This window comes from Hibiscus syriacus, unplaced genomic scaffold (genome assembly GCF_006381635.1).
Source record: "Hibiscus syriacus cultivar Baekdansim isolate YM2019G1 unplaced genomic scaffold, ASM638163v2 tig00109972_pilon, whole genome shotgun sequence".
NCBI lineage: Eukaryota > Viridiplantae > Streptophyta > Magnoliopsida > Malvales > Malvaceae > Hibiscus > Hibiscus syriacus.
The window spans coordinates 1,726,809-1,747,006 of record NW_024062543.1 but is presented as its reverse complement, the minus strand read 5'-3'; the positions used below and the strand labels follow the sequence as shown (position 1 = coordinate 1,747,006).

Here is a 20,198-nt window from a genome sequence, read left to right as displayed (position 1 = left end):
GAGACTTTGCTTAAATGATACCAAGCTGCTTACTAATTGAACCAACTCGTTGGCCAAGTCTTTTATTATATAATTAAAATTATTTTAATTTACATCAACATAATTATAATTCAATTGATAAATATTAATTTTTATCGTTATAAATTAAAGTTTCGTGTCATTCATTTCTTAACATTTATAATAATTTAAAATAGATAAATTAAATCGTTCAAAAGTTTTAAAAAAAAGTAAAGCATATAAATGGTCCCTGACTATAGCATGATGCTTTAGCGTGTCTCTCGATTATTAAATGTTACAAAATGATCCTCTGATTATAGAGTATTGTTTGTTGAGTCCTTCGACTATTAAAAAGTTATAAAATGGTCACTCGACTATTAATTATGTTCCAAATTTGTCATTTTATGTAAAAAAAAATTGACGGCAATATGAGCTGAACGTTAACTTGTTGACTGTGATATGACAAAATATGGTCCCAAAATCTCAAACGACTATCATATCTCAGTCATCATGCTAACGTTAAGCTCAAACAACAGTCAATTTTTAAGATAAAAGAATGAGTTTGGAACACAATGTATAGTCGAGTGACCATTTTGTAACTTTTAATAGTCGAGGACTCAATAAAATAGTTATATATAATCAAACGACCATTTCTGTAACTTTTAATAATTGAAAGACTTAATATCTATGCGTTGCCACTTAATTAAATAAAGAAAATAGTAAATTACGCATTTAGTATTTAAATTATTATTTTTGAACCGTTCTGATATTTAAATTTTTATTTTTTTTCAAAATCATATCAAATATTTAGTTTTTGTTTCATTTTAGTACCCAATCGTTAAAAACTTAACATGTTTAATACATAAACTATAAGTTTTTGTTCGTTTTAGTATTTAAACTTTCAAATTTTAAAAAAATTAACGTTAAATTTCGAACATAGGTATTGAAATGAAATAAAAACTAAATTTTAAGTATGATTTTAAAAAACCAAAAGTTTAAATACTAAAACGGACCAAAATTGATAATTTAAATACTTTTCTATAGGCCTTGTATTGACCAGTTTGCTTTGAGACCGAGTACCATTTTATTCCAAGTTTTTCAATAGAATAATTAATATTAATTTTATTCACAACTTATTTTGTTTGAGGCTTAAAGAAAAAAAAATCAAAAGCAAATGAAAAATGAATCAATAATCTTTTTATACTTTAATCTGTGTGTTTTGTACATTGAATTGTATATCTATAAAATTATAACAAAATTTTTTTTCCCTAAAATGGTCTTTTGAGATCCTTGAACTGATCCATGGGATCAACGCATTCTACTTTGTTCCTATGAAGATTCAACATTTTCAACAACTCTGAAACTCTTTGCTTCGTCTTCTCAACACACCCAAGCTGCAATAACAGCAAAAGCTTCTGAAAAGCTCCGACCTGAAGAGCTTCAACGATGACGCCACCGTCTTCCCTTTGCTCGTCCTTGCAAAGCTTATACAAAACGGAGACCGAGAACTCGGTCGCCGAGTTGGAAACTCGGAGGATTTTCTTAACCAAAACCGGGATCGTCAAGGCATTGTTGCAGGCCATTTCCCTGCATTGTTCGCTGTCGACGATGCCGTCGAGAACGCCCAAGGCTTTCTCGCACATTGCCCTTTCGGCGTCGACGAGAGTTTCTAGCAGCAATGGGACTACGCCCAGGTTTACGAGCTTATTGACTTGGTTTTGGCTGGTTGAAGACGATGTGATCATGTGGTAAATGATGGTTAATGATGCTTTTGTTGATGTTGAGCAAACTGGGTTTTTGATGAGCTTGAATAAAGCTTCGATGGCACCTTCGATGTCTGATAATATATTCAGTGTTTTTCTTTGATCTTCCATTGATGAAACGAGCTCTTTTAAGGCCAAAACTGCGCTTCTTCGCCTAGATAAGTCTCCGCTGCTTAAAAACCATATCAAGGAATGTATGGCCGGAGCTGATACTAAGTAGCCCTTGGCTTCTCCGTCGAGAGGGGACATCGTAATCAAAGCCGACAATATCTCCTCCAATACCGTGGCGTTTTCGGGGAAAGAAGTGGCCGCGGTAAACGTCGCGAAAGCTTCCGATAAAGCGGCGCCCGCCCCATTGGTCGCAATGCACCGCTTGTTACGTTCGCTCTCTTTGGCAAATGCCTTGATTTTCGCCACCGAAGCTCGACACCCTTCGGTGTCCAGCTTATTGCGAGCGAAGTCGATCTTCGAAAGGATTCGCGAAACCTCCACGGAACTTATCGGAACACGAGGGGTAGGGATCCTTTCGATACCGTAAGACCGATTCTCGACGCACCAGTCTTGTATCTTCCTCCTTATGACGTGATTCGGTATTGGTTCGAGACTCCTCAGAACCTGGTTCGTGAGAGGACAAGTGAAATTCCCGGCCTCGATCCACTTCTCGATGCTCTCCCGATCGTACGTTATCCCCGACGACAACGTGACCGGATCGTTCATCAAGTCTAACGATATCGGACACCTGAAATCCCTTGGGATCGTTAGCTCCATTTCGCCGTTCTCGTTCCTTTGCTGCTCTTTCCCTGCACGCTTTGCAGCTCTCCTCTTTCTCCAGGAAGAAATCATCATCTGGGGAAAAAATAATCTCCCTTCTCTCCTTGTTTGGGATCAATGAAAAAGAATTGTACGTGTTGTGTTGAATGGATTTGAAATTCGATTGAGCAATATTTAGCCTACGTGTGTGTTTATATATATATATTATGAATACCATATGGGATTGCTCAACGTTTAATACCTTGAGAAAATATTAAAAAAATTGAAGAAGAAGAAGAAGAAGAATGGGAAAAGGTTTGAATATTTGACCTTTGAAATGGTAAAAGTGTTGGAACATTGAACTTTGTCAAGACAAATAAAGTCGGCGGATTTCAGAATAAATCAAACATTTTGACGCAACAAGTGCCCCGTCATTGCGCTGACTCGCTCGAGCGGTCGGTCCAGGTCCTGCCAATGTGATGCAGACTTTTCATTTTCTTTTACCTAATATTAAATTCTTATAAGCTAGATAATAAAAATTTGTAAATCAATATTTACACTTATATTTTAGATTTAAATATATACTTAAAATTTCTTTCACTATTTTGATGTTATTTTTATAATTTATAATGATTTAAAAATAGATGATGACGTCATCATTGAGATATGACACAATCTTACGTGAAACCATAAAAAATAACATCCTTAATAAAATTAACAAAATGATAAAAAAAATTAAAATTTAGATACTAATTTGAAAAGAATTTTTTTTAAAGTTCCAACTTTGAAGAATATACCAAATTCAAATGCAAAATATATATTTAAGCATTAATTTTTATTATGTTATAATATAGTAATATTAAATCTATTATTTATTTAAATTTAAATTTTTTCCCTTCACATTTGCATGTACCTAACGCGTTCCAAACGCGCAAGCAAAATTTTCTATTATGCCGAGGAAACTGTCGTCGTTTACAATATGCGCACGTGTGGATCATATACAATTGTTGAACGCGTAGGCGTAGGAAATTCGGAAACACGGCGTTTGGGCTTTGTGGGACGGAACGGGGAACATATATCAAATATCCAGCCGTTCGTAAATTATTCGGCGACAAGTTCATTTACGTTTATATGTTTATTAAACGAACGAAAATGAATAAGATTTTTTGTTCGTTTAATTAAATGAACGAACACGAACAGAGTGTTTGTTTGTTCATTTATATTCGTGAACATTCAATAATATGTTCATTTACGTTCGTTCGTTTATGTTCGTTTACTTTCATTTGTTTATATTCGTTCGTTTATGTTTAGCCTAATCTCTCTAGATTTATTTAAAATATTAAGGTCTAATAAATTTGAATATGATACCCATTAATATTTTAAAATTCAATTAATTTTATATGTTTGTTTTGTTCATTTATATTCGTTTTACGTTCGTTTATGTTCATTTATTATGTTTGTTTATGTTCGTTCGTTTGTGTTCGTTTATGTTCGTTCATTTGTGTTTGTTTATCATTTAAATGAGCGAACTATATTCCTTAACGAACAAACACTAACAACAAATTTTTTTGCTCGTTTATGTTCGTGTTCATTCATTTATTCGGTTAAAGTTAAACGAAAGAACATAAACATACCTCGTTCATATGCATTCGGTTGATTTACAGGCTTAGTGCTGTTAAACGCGTGATAATTAACAAAGGCGTTTTGTTTTGCCCCCTTTACTACGGGGCTTCTTATATCTTTTATTAAAATCATTGACCATTATAATATAAATATAATATAATCGGAATAACTATAATGATCACCAATCACTTTAATGAATAATCCAACTGATAATTGGATTATATATAAATTTATAATATAATAAATCTAAAGGTTCACATATTATAGGACTCAAATTAGTTCAAATTTTAAGATAGTTCCAATAAAACCTCTTAGAACACAAGTTTATGATACAAAACCATTTATGCCGCAAAATTAGTCTAATATTATATTTTATTGAAATTTGTCACTTTGACGTGATGAGTTTGAATAAAAAAATATTATTTTGATAAACTCGTCATGTGAGTGTGACAAGTTTACCATGCACTGTAACATTTGTCATAAATCCCAAATTAATTTTAGAGATGAATTAATGAGCTAATTTTTTCAACCGTGTGACCTATTGGCCCAATTTTACCCCATGCTATATCAACCGCTGACCCTTATTCTCATATGTAATGGGATAAGGGGATAAATGGTTGTCCATTATTCCCATATGTAATGGGATAAGGGGGAGGTAAGATAGTAGGCTGTCCCCAACACTAGGTTGAGAGCAGCTTCCGTAGGAGACCTCCAAATTATGAAATGTCCTCCATGTGACTCGATCCCACGACCTCAAGGTTAAGAACCTTGTGCTCTACCCCATGCTATATCTAATGTCCAAATCCAACCCTAATCTAAGTCCACTTTTCAAATATGAAACATCCAACCCCCACCCTACCCATGTCTAACAAAACCCACTTACTCTATATCTTACATCTTGTATCCATTAATCTCGTTCCAATTCTAGAAATGGTTAGTTATTTTTTCATCTTATTATTATTGCTTTACTTTTGTATTTGTATATGGATATTTATATAGTTATTATTACAATGAAGTTATATAAATAGACGGATACATAATTTTATGTTATGAATGAATTTTTAAAATTTTCGTAAAGGACGAATTAAAATTCTATGAGACGAAAATAAAGTATATATATATAAATATATATATATATATAATAATTTAAAATTTTCAAGGCGATTGTCTCAATCACCCTCAAATCCGATCCCTAGTTAGATATGTTAGTGGGATGACTTGTATACGTTATAAACATATACAATCAACTCATATAAGCAAATCAAACTTGAATCAAGAACTCATATATGTACTCGAATTCGACCAAAGAATCGCCACAGTTCGTTTGAATTGTTGCCTGACTCAAACTAGTCCCACGGTTCAAACGAACCCGCTTATCTCTCTCGCAAGTGACTGGTTTCAACTCTAATCTAAACTATCAATTTTTATCCATTTTAATACCTAAGCTTTCAAAATTTAACGTTAAATTTTGAACATGACACTAAAATAAAACAAAAATTAAATTTTAGTTATGATTTCGAAAAAATTGAAAGTTTAGCTACTAAAATGGATGAAAACTGATAACTTAAATACTAAACGCATAATTTATCCTATGATTTATTATAGAGTCAGAATAATTATTTTATAATAATTCAAGAAATATAATGACAGATTTTTAATTTTCAAAAGTTAAATGATCAAAACTATCACTTTTAACATTAATTCAATAAACCACTGTGCATTTTAACATACAAAATTATGACTTTGACTTTCACGTGTAGTTTTTAGGAGTTTTGGGGTGCGGTGTTAATATAAGGCTAAGGAAAGACGTAACCTAAATTATTATAAAGCGCGACCTAAAATATTATATTTTTTAACATTTTCGATTGTAACATAAAATATTATGAAAATAATAACATTTTCAGTTACAACTTAAAATATATTTGCAACCGAAAAAAGTAAAAAAAAAAAGTTAATATTTTAGGTTGTGCATAACCTAAAATATTATGTTGCTTTATAATATTGTATGTGAAATGACCATCCAACTCAGTTGGTAGAGCATAAGGTTCTTAATCTTGAGGTCGTGGGATTAAGTCTCATGGAGGGTATTTCATAATTTGGAGGTCTCATACGGAAGCTGCTCTCAACCTAGTGTTGGAGGCAGCCTATTATCTTACCTCCCCCTTACCTCATTACATATGAAAACAAGAGACAACCATTTATAATATTGTATGTCAGGCCTTATATTAGTCTTATAATTAGTGGTTGTACTATAGAATTTTCCTATAGTTTTATGCATTAAAAAACAATCAAATACAGGGGACAAAGTCTGACAGTGTAAAAACCGGTATAAATCCAACATGCTCATCAAATTGAAAATGCTCGTTACACGATTTATTTTTTAGTTTAATTTTATTTTTATATTGTTTTACTAAACCACTAGTAAGTCTCCGAATCTAAACATCAACTTGTAAACTTGCAATCCCCTGGTCCCTCACGCACGATCTCGCCATCGCCAAACGTCGGTCACCTCTCTCCCCTATCTCGACCGGTGCTCCCATCGTCCCTCATCAACACCGTCACTCATTAACAAGCAGCCAAAGACCCAAAGCTAACCAACTCCCCCTCGGGATATCAGTTCCCCACACCACTTGTACACACGGGTTAGTCTCGTTTAAAGGAGTCTTTTTGTTTTTGCAGTTTCTAGTTGAGTTTTAGGATAATTTATTTGGATTTTTTTTGGTGATTTATGATTAATTGACTTTGGGTTTTTGATTTTTTTGTGTGGATTGTTGGATTTATGTTTTAACTACGTGATTGTGTTGATAGCATGAAATTCTCTTTAATTCCTTTTAAACTTCTTTTGTCGATGCATGTTTAGGAACTGGAAAATGAAATAACTTTGGTTAAGGATTTGCGTAATTCAGATTTTCAGGAGCCATTACATTTTAGCCTACTGTGTTAGGCGCTTTTAATTCGAAAAAATAAAGGGAGAAATCGAGTACCATATTACCCGAACTAGCGGGTACCCGACTTGCGGGTACCATATATTACGGACCGGGTTATGGGCCATTACATCCTTCACACGTTGTCTTTCAACGTTGAAATTTGAAAATACCCAAATGGAGGATGAACCGAGAGAACATTCAAGTGTAACTATATTATCTCGAAATTTTAACATAATTTAAATATTATTTTATTAATGTTGTTATTTAATCCTATAGTATCTTTTAAAATTATATAATTTCACGCTCTCTATTTTTTAGTGTAACTTATTAAATTCACACTTCTAATATTAAATCTTTGGTTTATCCCTAGTGTCTTAAATACTAAAAAAAATTTACTTATCATTTAGGGTAAATTACTCATTTAATACCTAAAATATCAGTTTTGATCCGTTTTAGTATTTAAACTTTTTTTAAACTATACTTAAAGTTTAATTTTGTTTCATTTTAGTACCCCGTTCAAAATTTAACGTTAATTTTTTGAAGAAAATTAAAAGTTTAGGTACTAAACATATAAAAAATGATAGTTTATGTACTAAACGTGTTAAGGTTTAACGACGGGTACTAAATGATACAAAAATTAAACGTTAGGTATGGTTTTGAAAAAAAGTAAAAATTTAGGTACTAAAAGAGATCAAAACTGATAGTTTAGATACTGAACCCATAGTTTACTCTAACATTTATAAGATGCATCCACCATTTTTTGCCTTTTACTATTTTTCCCCATTTTGGGATGCCAAAATCAAATAATTGCATGCACATGCTTTATCCGAAATGACTCGAATCCCATTCCCATTTGTATTTTGGTACGAAGATTGTAGGGTTGCATGGCGGGATGGCGACCGTCTGAGTTGGGGGTGAGTTTTTGGTTGACTCGACATTATCTACCCACGTTAATAATATCTGTAGGAGAGTGGAGAATATTGTAGACGTTAAACAGCTGGCATGCATTTCCACGTAGATATAAAATCACTTTATCTATGACACGTGTCATGCCACGAGGCAATCGGACAAGTGGAACTTAGACATTCGTGTGTGGTTGAGGATGAGCTGTTTGCCTCGCAATTTTTTTCTTTTTAATAAAGAAGATTGGTAGTGGCGGTGAGAGTTTAAAGAACAAATCCCTTCCATTAAGCACTTAGATTAATGGGGTTTGTTGACTAATTATGTAATTAAAATTATTACAAGGTGGAGCCCTTTCTCTCCTGCAGCCAATACAGCTATGACACATCGAACTCTTATATGATACTCCTCTAATGGCTTCATATCATTTTCTACATATTTTATCAATAAATGCATTAAATACACATTAAAATTGGGATTTAGTTACCATTTATATTAAAAATATTAAACGCAAATTGATTTTCTTTTTCAGCGCATAAGGTGGAGTTTTATTACACACGTTATGACTTTTATTACCATTCATACTGTAACACCATAGATCAGTACGATACACAGTCGACCGATGTAAGATGTCGCACGAAAGGGTCAACTTCCCTTGCTCTCTTGCTTTGGAGTTTTCTTCCACCTCTCTTACTAAACAAAGACAAGAAAAGGGGTTTACTAAACTAACTAAGCTCTTGGATTAAAGCTCAAGATGCTCTAGGTAACTTGAATGCACTATAACTAAGCTTGGATTCATGGATCCCCTTAACTTTCACAAAACCCATTTTTGAAAACAAATTCTAAAACTTACAAAATGAAGCTTAAAACAAAACTTGAAGGATGAAAAAAAACATTCTTACATTGACTACAACAAACCAAGCTTAGAATACTTGAAACTTGGCTTTTGAAAGGAGGATGAAATGAAAACTAATGGAAGAAAGAAGAAGAAGAGAGGGTGAGATATTATCGGGAGTTTGATTACGTAAAATGATATAAAAGAATTGGGGAAAGTTTTTAGCTTTAACAAAAAGGTTAAACTACACTTTAAGTCCTTATCCTATTTACTTACTCTAAAAAACATAACTTCCGTATAACTATTGAGCTAACCTAAGCCCAATACTATTAAGAATTTGTTTGGAAAATCTAATAGTTCTACTGACAGGTTTTGGGTTGACCGAAACTACTAACCCAAAATTTGAGCATTACATATACAATTAAAAACATGGGTTCAACTTATGGTAGTTTGAATAAGATTTAAACCTCATAAAAGATGGTTGCATGTGGCTTAAGTAAATGAATCGTATTGCAAAAGGACCAAAGTGAGAATTTTACAATAGTACAGAGCCCAAAATAGGTATTAAACCCAAAAAATTAATGTCTGTAGAGATGGCAAGGACAGATAATAAGGTTTTCCTAGCATGCAGCCAACAATACCTAATGGTTTTTCCAGTCTACCAAGAAAATAAACGAAGAGCCATCAGAAAGATCACTACTTACCGTATTAAGGATCCAAGATAAGACAAACGCATTACATCGTTCCCACCGAGAGTGCAATAACTCATCATAGTCCTCTTTATAACATGAACCATCAATAAAACCTAGCTTATTCTTCGCCAGTAAAGCAATCTTCATTGACCGACTCCATATATTGTAGTTGTCAATGCCGATCAACCGGTGAGAAACAAGAACACCACCCGGAGTATCAGATGGATGCAGGAACAAGGGGTGATTGAAATCGAGCACTGTGGTTTCGACAGATGAAGTCATTCCGGCGTAAGAAACCGCTTGGACTAACCGAGAATGAAAGAATACGGGTTAAGGGAGAATGGGCAGAGAAGAAAACGGCCCAACGAGCAACCTGGGCTAAACTGATACCATGTTACAAATTATAATCTGAAATTTGGGTAGAATTACTTTTTATTTCCTCTATCATAAATTTATATCAGAAAATCCTATTTATGTACAAATAAACGGCTGTAACTAACCTATTAACCATAAGCTAACAATCTAACAAAAGTGTACAGCTAAGCAAAGCTAACTAACACTTTTCTACAGTTATCTCCCACTAAACACTTCGAACTGAAAGTCAACCTCATTTGTGTAGAGCCGTCTTTGTGGAACTTCAGTGCTGTTGTTTTGCCCTACCAAAAGAAAAAAAGTAAGTGGAATTGTGAGGTATTTTTGCAGTATTTGTAAGCAGCATTTCCAAAAATATTAGAGCAGAGAAGCAATGGTACTTATTAAACCTCTATTTTCTTTCATCTTCTACTGCTCCCTCTTGGCATCGCTCATCTTCTTCCCACAGGGAGTGCTCTCTCTGAGAAGGCTGGCTCCACGTATGTAATCAAAATTATAAGTGTAACAGCTCAATTTAAGTTTTATTTTATCATTATTATTTTAAATCTTTATCAACTTGAATAATATTGTTTTTTGTAATAATTTATTTTTGTAATAATTGCCTATAAATGGAAGACTTTTCATTGACCAAAAAAAAACCCAGTTAATGGGTTGGTGAGGGAAATGAATAATTGGCTTACTATTTATGTGGCATGTCTGTCGTGTGAAAAGAACCGGACACAATATAAGTTATTTAATATAATCCATATTCTTTTATACCTCTTTTTCCATTTCCCATTTAATTTTTAAATTATTGTCACCTTTGAAAGTAAACTCATTCAAGTCTCGTCGTGCTTCCTCTTGGCATAGCTATCACTATCAATATATCCGACAATCACATTTATATTCGTTGTTATCACATATAGGAAAAAAGGACAGCCATATATCCGATTATTTTTTATTAATCTAGAGTAATTATAACGTATTATCTGTTTTAAAATTTCTCAATCATTTGATACTGAACGTTCAAACATCCAACATACTTGGAGCTCGAACTCAATACATCTAAGAATAACAATTATTCCTTTAATAACTAAGATTGTTTGATTTATAATAATTTGACGAAGTTAAACTACAAAACATTTTAAAAAAATTAAAAAACAATTTATCCAAAAATATCAAGGATATATTCTTAATGGGCTACATGAATTCACCTAATTAGGGGTAAGCGGTCGACGGAGTCGAGTAAAAAAAAATTTTGTTATTTGAATTAACGAATCATATTTTATAACTCGAAGTTGACTTGAAAATTTTTCGAGTCGAGCAACATTTTTGAGTTTCTGTTCCATAACATAAGAGAAAAGATGGCCGGCAATTTCCATCTCATGATCATTGCCGTACCAAATCGACTAAATTTATCTTTCAGCAAATACTTCGGATATTGATTCAGAGGAAGTCAACCTGCCTGATCTTCGTGGAAACTCAATGCTATTCGTTTTACACTTGATGGAGGCATGACTCCATGGGGAGGTGTCTTTTGTAGTGTTTATAAGCAGCCTGTCTGTCATTGGGAAATATTACTAGAGAAGCAAATTATGAAGCCTTCATTTTCTGTCATCCTTTGCTGCTTCCTCTTGGCATCGTTCATCGTCTTCTCATATGGAGTGGTGTCTCGTAGACAATACCCTTGGGTAATGTGATCAATGTTTATGCTTTAATTATTCATTTTTCATCTTGAAATCAGCGTTTCAAAACTTAATGATATTGCTTCTTTCAGGCGCGTAGGAGTGTAAATCGGACAAAGTCGCCGATAGCACCTTCCCAGGTTGTCAAGAACACCCCTCAGTTGAATTCAAGTACAGCAAACGGAGTTCCAACACCTGAAAACCCAACTGAAGCTTGCAACAACACCGTCAAACATGGAAATGGTTATTGTTCTCCCTGATATTAAAGTGCTCATTATAAGAACCTCCATCGGTTTCACAGTTTTCCATGTATTATTGCTGCTGTTATTAGCGTCAACGAATCAAAGATCATGTCAACATAAATAAAACATTTTAAAAAAATAAATATTTACAAACCAACTCACCTTAGCGTTAAACGAATTGTAGTTGTTTCTAGAGATCATAGTTCAAACAGCAACAGTTGTAGCATGATGATTGAGAACCCCTTATTTTTGTACTGAACCAACTCCAGTACTTTCAAAAAGGTTCAAGCAGACACCGAAAATCGAAACTTCACAACACCCTTTTGTCGGAGCAAATTGAGCTTTCTACGGCAAAGCAAAACACCTTGCACTTAACATCGACCCCTCCATGCACCATATCAACAAAAACTCAAAATAATGAAGACAAACATTAATTTCAGACTCCCCACCTACAGATAAGGAATTTGATATGCACACCAAAATTGAGTAGCAATACGAGAAATCTGATTTCTTAAAAGGTTTGAGTATATGCACACCAAAATAATCTCCCTTCAAAAGGTTCAAATACTCCAACTTAAAATAAAATCAGCGACCTCAAACCCCTACCCCATACCACCACCATATCCAGCAATACGCAAAAATCCACCGAAGTTTTCTAGAGTTGCGCATTAAAACTACAAGACACAAGAATTAACTAACACCTCAATCCCTATCCGCCTTGCCTTCCAAAAAATCAGAGTCCACAAACCTCCTACCCCCGACTCCTCAAGACACAAAGAATTAACTATCACTCCCAACGAAGCTAGTACTTCTCAGAGCAAGCATCATCGAACTCTAATAACGCCATTTCTTTCACCAGTCGACAAGTGAACAGAACGAGAAGATGAACAAGGAGTAGGATTAACCAAAGCTTTGAAAATCGGATATTATATGGTCCGTCGCACCTGTGTTAACAATCCAGTGAAGCAATGTATTAGTGTTAGAAAAGTGTCGATCAATTATACCTGCAAGATTCACAGCAGTTTCAGTCGTTGGAGCCTTATTCAACAAAGACAAGATCTGATCATATTGATTACGAGTAAACATTGGCGCAGCAGGTATAACCGGATATGAAGTACCAGTATCCACAGAAGAAACATCACTGGTACTAACAGCCGCCACCTGAGTTCCCTTCTTTTTTGTGAACATAATTCATACATGTTTTTTTTTATTTTGGGTGAACTAACTATTTGGTCACCCATCTATTACTTAATTTATATTTTGGTTATTCGACTATTATTTTTTTTAAATCATAGCTAACCTTACATTTTGGTTCTATTTTGATCACTTACTATTAAAAAAATTAACGATGTTAACATGGCAATTTTTTTAATTATTTTTCAATAATGATATGACATTAACTTATGATGGCCGTCAGTATCACTTCTAAATTTTTAAAGATGAGTGACCAAAACATAAATTAAGTGTGATTTAAAATAAATAATAACTATATGACCAAAATAAAACGTACATAATTTATGAATGACTCAATAAATAATTTCCTCTTTTTTGGCATGGTTGTGGGGTGGGGTGGGGCCGTTTGGGGGGGGGTGCAAGGCCTAGGCTTGGATGCTGGCTCCATGGTGTTCAAAAAAGAAAATGTGTGAGGGTGTGTTAAGGACCTATGTGCTCCAAATAATTTATAAATAGAATATAAACTATGACATAAACACGTAATGAATCAAATTATTAAAATATAGGGCAAATTACACCATTTATCACCTAATTATACTATTTCTCCTATTTTACTCACCGTACTTTTAATTTTTCTAATTTACTCATTGAACTTTCAAATTGCTCATATTTTGATCACTCTGGGTTATTTTATTATTATTTTCATATGACGTGGTACTTTTTATTATTATTTAATATAAAATAATTTAAAATATAAAATAAAAATAGAAGGTGGTCAGACACCACCGTCGGCCACCACTGATTGCCGTAGATGGTGGTTGTTCGGTCTCAAATTTCATGGGTCGCTTCGCCTCGATACCATGAGTCTAAATCTGACCTTTATTTTTGTCAGAACTTGCTCCGAAGTCCACGAATTTGATATTGAAATTGAGAAAGCCGAAATGTTTCAGTCAAGATTCACGAGTTTTGGGATATTTTTTTATGAAACAACCACTAGATTCGGACTTAGGGGTTGAGATGAATCAACCCATGAAATTTGGGACCATCTATGACGGTCGATGATGGCCGACAGTAACATCCGATCACCTTCTATTTTTATTTTATATTTTAAATTATTTTATATTAAATAATAAAAAAATGTCACATCATATTGAAATAATAGTAAAATAATTATGAGTGATCAAAACAAGAACAATTTGAAAGTTTAATGAATAAATTAAAAAATTGAAAGTACGATAATAAAATAGGATAGAGAATATAGTTTAGTGAGAAATGATGTATTTTACCCTAAAATATAACAAAGAAGAAGTCAAGAGTCAAGACTCATCGAAGTCACCACAATTTGCACGGTAATCCATTGTAAGCGCAGACCGACAGCGCCGTTTTCTTTTTTATATATGGAAATGCAATTGGGTCTAATTTCACCCATTATAAAATCTACTTCTTCAAAGTATGATCAATTATAATTGACCTAAAATCTCAATGTTTCAAAGACTCGTAATCTTATATTATTAAGTCAACGTCTCATTAGCAATATTATAAAGAGAATCCATTAAAAATATTTTTTGTTTAATATAGAAGGGAAAAAAAAGCTTATAAATAGTATGAATGTCGTACGAAATAAATTCATTAAGAAGTCAGAAATTTGTAGTGCTAATCGGTAGAGAAGCAAGTTATGGTGATTATGAATCCTTCGTGTTCTCTCGTCCTTTGCTGCTTCCTTTCAGCATCGCTCATCGTCTTCCCATATAGAGTAGCCTCTCGTGGACTATATTATTGGGTAAAGTGATCGATTCTTTATGTGTCACAACTACTTTATGTTTTATATAATCATTTTCTTTATAAAAGCTTAATGAACATTACTTTTTTCAGGTGCCATCGAAGCCAGCTGCGGATGTAATCGGGAGTAGGTCGCCGATAGCGCCTTCTCAGGTAGCCAAGAAAACCCCTCCGCCCTCTGAAAAGAGAAGTGAAGCATGCAACAACTTTGCCAAACTTAGAAATGATTATTGTTCTCCATAACATTAAAACAGTATGAGAAAAACTGCTGGATTTCACCGATTTTGAATAAAATTTGGATGCACAAGAGGTTATATTGTGTTTTCTATGTATTATCACTATGAAGGGAGTGTTTAGAGAGACATAATTGGTCCACCAACTTGTATGCTATAGGCCTGTAAGTTTATGGATATGATTGCTTATTATTATTAGCCTAAACTGTTCACTTAAAAAGACAACATATCAGCTTGCAAAACAATGAATTTTATTAATAATAAGATTTTTACGTTGGAATTATTATTAAAAACCTTTCTAATCTTAAGTCGGAAAAAGAGTACACCACAACTAAGCTTGAAAAGCTACAAAACATCATGCCTGCAAATATAACTTTCATATCAAGCAAAACACGTTGGATTAAAATTCATAATTATGGACAAATAGTTTTTAATATATATTGTTATCATAAAATATGAATAAATTAAGTGACCTATTATGTTATAAAATCATAAGGTATTAGAAGTATCATGAAAATAAAAGTGTAGATACTATTAAAGTTGTATTTATAATTTGATGAAGGATAGAGTTATAAGTACAAACAATAAGATATTCTTAAATCAACTATATAAAGGGGTTATGGTCCCCCAAGAAATAGATAATCTCGATTTTCTCTTATCCCGTCAGAGAGTTTATACTCAAGAGAATTCTATCTTCTTAGAAGATCACAATCAAAGAATTCTATTTTCTTGGTAGATACTAAGAAGTTGTAATGTGCTTGCTGGCTCTCTTGCAAAATCTGGTATTGGGTGATCTTGAATGTATTGGTAGTTATTTGTTTCAATTCCTACTATAGTTATGGGTCTTTAATGGATTTAGTTGTAACTGGTGCTTCCTGCACATGATTGAGAAAAATTATTAGATGGACCCGGTTCACCACGTCATTTATGGTCCCAACTAATAATATTTTCTATTTTATTTAGTGGATTTAGTTTTAACTCTTAGGCCCATACTCAAGCCCAATAACACTAAATTGTGTCCAACTATCTTATAAGATCCAATTGGGCTCAATTTTAGGTTTCTGGTTGACCCGAACTATTAACCCGATATTCGGGATGTTACACTATAGTTGGGGGACTATTTGTGTATTTTACTCTAAACTTAAAGTATTGTAAAATTTATTGACAAAATTGATACACAAACTAAAGTTCACAGGGAAGACATGACTATGTCATCACGTCGTTAATCATTTAACATCTCAGTGCCTTAATTGAACTCGAAACTGAAGTTCAATAGTAAAACTAAAATAATTTAGAGAAAATCGCCTCAGTGACCAAAAAAAAGTTATAATATACGATTTTAACCAACTTTTTTTGGATTTGCCAAAATGACCAACAAAATCGCAACGCGAAATAAAAATCGCAACGCGATCCCCAGAATCGCAAATCAGTTTCCAAAATCGCAACGCGATTCTTGAAAATCGCAATGCAATAGTACAAATTCGCATTGCGATTTTCCAAAATCGCAACGCGAATATGAAAATCGCAACGCGAACACATAAATCGCAACGCGTATCCGTAAATCGCAACGTGTATCCGTAAATCGCAACGCGTATGGGTAAATCGCAATGCGTATCCGTATATCGCAACGCGTATCCGTAAATCGCAACGATAATCCGTAAATCGCAACGAGAATCTGTAAATCGCAACGATAATCCGTAAATCGCAACGAGAATCTGTAAATCACAACACTGAAATTTTGGGTATATAACACTGAAATCATAAACTAAATCCCTAAATCGCAACTCATTCCATCTCCATCTATCACTCTCTCCGGCGACATCCGTTCCTATATCCAACGACATCCTTCCCAATCCGGCAACAGGTTTTAGTTTCGCAGCTCGTCTGTTTAGTAAATTAATTTACAACCATGAAATCATCTAATGTTGATCATGTTTGGATAGATTTGTGTTTTGGAGGGTCATGGGATAATGTTCATGGTGTTTTACAATATATGCCTTTACCCATGAATCTTCAACTAAAATTGTCTTTACAAAAGTTAACTTATGAAACTCTAATGCTACGTGTTTCAAATAAATTGAATTTAGAGCCCCTAAGTGGATTTAGGCTATCTTATCAAAGAAATGGTAAAGTTTTTTGTTAACCGACAATGAAGATGTTGAACGATTCATTGCTTACATTAGTGTTTCACAAGATGATGTTACATTGTATGTTGTTGAACCTAGAAGTAGTATTGTTGGGTCAGTAGCGGGTAGTAATCAACTAAGTTTTTCTCAAAACCCACAACCTTTCTCTAATCCAAATCCCAATCAACTTTCAGCACCAAATTCCAGTTTTCGTATTGACCAGTTAGACGATGATGAGCCAACAGAAAAATTGTGAGTACTAGTCAGTATTCGAAATTTGGTCTTGGTCAATATCCGGACTTTGATATTGGTCAATACACGATTTTGATGATGTTTCAGAAGAAGAAACAGACCCTGCGTGTAATGATTTTGATATTGGTCAATACCCGAATTTTGATGATGAAACAGCCGTTGTCGAAGAATGTATTGTTGATGATAATGAGGAGGAAGTTTACGACTGTGAATGAACATGTTGAACATCCATTCTGTAATTCATATAATCCTGAAGAAGAAAAAGAAGAAGAAAAAGTCCCCGAAGAAAAGAAAATGCCACGGGCGTATAACTGGAATATGCCAGAATTACTTCAGATATCGGAAGAAGAGTTGGTAAAGAAAGCAGTTGATTGTTACACAAAAGTTATTCGTATCAAGAAAGATGATTGTTTTGATACAAAGGAAGACTTGAAGATAGCTTTGTATACGAAATGTGTGGAAGATGGCTATCAACTAAAAGTTAACAAATCAAGCAAAGATCGTTTCGAAACAAGGTGTATGATTGACAAAAAATGTACGTGGCGTATGATTGCAAAGAGAATAAAAGATTGCGAAATGTTTCAAGTTAGGACTTTTATTGATAAACATACATGTTCAAGAACCCAAGTTTTCCTCACCATAGACAGGCAAACAAAAAGGTGTTGGGTGGTTTTCTGGCTGAGTTAATGTTTTTGAATGGCAGGGTATATCGGGACATGAAATTATGACTGACATGAATGCTCGGTTCAAGATTAGTATATCATATTCTCAAGCTTGGAGAGCCAAATGTTATGCCTTGGAATTGTTGAGGGGGTCGCCAGAAGCATCGTTTGCCCAACTGCCGGCTTATTGTCACAATTTAAAGCTGAAAAATCCTGGGTCGGTAACTCATATCAAAACAGATAGAGATGGACGCTTTGAGTTGCTGTTTATCGCCATTGGTGCTACGGTTAGTAAATCAATATAATTTTGTTGACTCATTTTTGTTAGTTACATGCATTTCACATTTAAATGATTATATTTCTTGTGTATATTATTTTGTAGATTCGTTCGTTTATTACTTGCATGCGCCCAGTTATTATAGTTGACGGAGCACATTTGAAAGGTCGATACCTTGGAGTAAACTTATTAGCAGTAGCCATGGATGCTAACAATGGGATATTGCCAATAGCTTACGGGGTTGGCAAATCTGAAACCTCTGATTCATGGACATGGTTTATGGGGCTCTTAGGGATTGCATAGGTCCTATTAGCAATCTGACAATCATATCCGATAGGGCAAACTCAATTGACAACGCTGTTAGAAGGTGTTTCCCAGATGCTTTTCATGGACTTTGTGGTGTTCATTTGTATAGAAATCTAAATCAAGGTCTGCTGGTATAAAAAAGCACAATGGACATACTGGAAGGCTGTAAAAGCTTATCGGGAAGTGGATTTCAATAAGCATATAAATTGTTTAAGACGTGTTTTGCCTCAGTGTGCTCAAACACTAGAAGATGTCGGGTTTGAAAGATGGTCAAGAGTACATCAACTTGGAGCAAGATATGGTTTCATGACGTCTAATAGTGCAGAATCAATCAACGCTCTAAGTCGTCATTCCCGGAAATTACCCATTACTATGTTAATGGAGTTTTTTCGAGCCTCTATTCAACAGTGGTACTACAAGAAAGAAACCATGCAGGTATTATTTCTTTGAATTCGTAACTTATCATATTTATATATTTTACTAAGTATTGTTTATTTAAATTTACAGGAACATTGGAACATCGTGTTACACCATGGACTGAAAAAAAGATAACGAACGTGTTGTGAAGTCAACGTCATGGAGAGTTGAACCATGTTCAAACACTTTGTTTCAAGTACTGGATAATAACTTAAATGGGCTAGTTGATCTAAATGCAAAGACGTGTAGTTGTATGAAATGGCAAACATCTGGTTATCCGTGTGGCCATGTTATAAAAGTGCTCTTCATTTAAACCAAGATGATTCAAGCGCATACGCTATGGATTGCTACACTACAGAAGTTTATCGACAGACTTATGCCGAGATTGTCTACCCTATTCCACATCCTTCTGAGTGGGACATACCAGATGACTTACAAACAGTTTTGCCACCAGCCATGGAGAAGGCTACCTGGCCGACCAAAAGTCACGATCGTATACCGTCTAAGGGTGAAGAGAAGAAGAGATCGACATGTATCGGTGCAAGGAAAGTGGTCATACAAGGTTGACATGTGGATCACCAGTGCCATCAAAATCATCTTTTCTCTACCAAAATATGGATCCTCATCAAAATCCAAAGCTCATATGGTGTCAAGCAAAAGGCAATCATCTTTAAAATCCCAATCACAATTGGCTTCACCTTTTGGGACTGTTACTTAGGTGATTTTTAAATGCAAACGTTGTATTATGTGGATTTTATGTGTGAACTTTTAACATTTTCAGTTGAATTAATGACTCAGGCCAACCATTTTGACTTAACCAACTCTTGTTATTCAGTTGTTATCACTATTAGGCATGCATTTGACTATCGCAACACGGAAATTACAATCGCAACGAGAGAATCGCAATGCGAAATGAAAATCCAACATGAAATCGCAATGCGGAAATGAAAATCGCAACGAGAGAATCGCAATGCGAAATGAAAATCGCAATGCGAAATGAAAATCGCAACGAGAGAATCGCAATGCGAATGAAAATCGCAATGCGAATGAAAATCGCAACGAGAGAATCGCAATGCGAAATTATAAACGCATTGCGATTCTCTCGTTGCGATTTCATTTCCGCATTGCGATTTTCATTTCGCATTGCGATTCTCTCGTTGCGATTTTCATTTCGCATTGCGATTTTCATTTCGCATTGCGATTTTCAT

The 20,198-nt window shown here is 34.2% G+C and overlaps 1 protein-coding gene across 1 annotated transcript; it reads right to left on the bottom strand.

Annotated features, from left to right (window-relative positions):
- Window positions 1-1,197: 1,197 nt before the first annotated feature.
- LOC120211467 (U-box domain-containing protein 21-like) lies at window positions 1,198-2,689 on the bottom strand. Its single transcript, XM_039209999.1, has one exon. The coding sequence runs from the start codon at window positions 2,604-2,606 to the stop codon at window positions 1,266-1,268; it is 1,341 nt and encodes a 446-aa protein (XP_039065930.1). The 5' UTR covers window positions 2,607-2,689; the 3' UTR covers window positions 1,198-1,265.
- Window positions 2,690-20,198: the final 17,509 nt, after the last annotated feature.

What these genes read in the sequence shown, in the direction of transcription:
- LOC120211467 (XM_039209999.1), bottom strand. Translation starts at nt 2,606, where the DNA reads ATGATGATTTCTTCCTGGAGAAAGAGGAGAGCTGCAAAGCGTGCAGGG.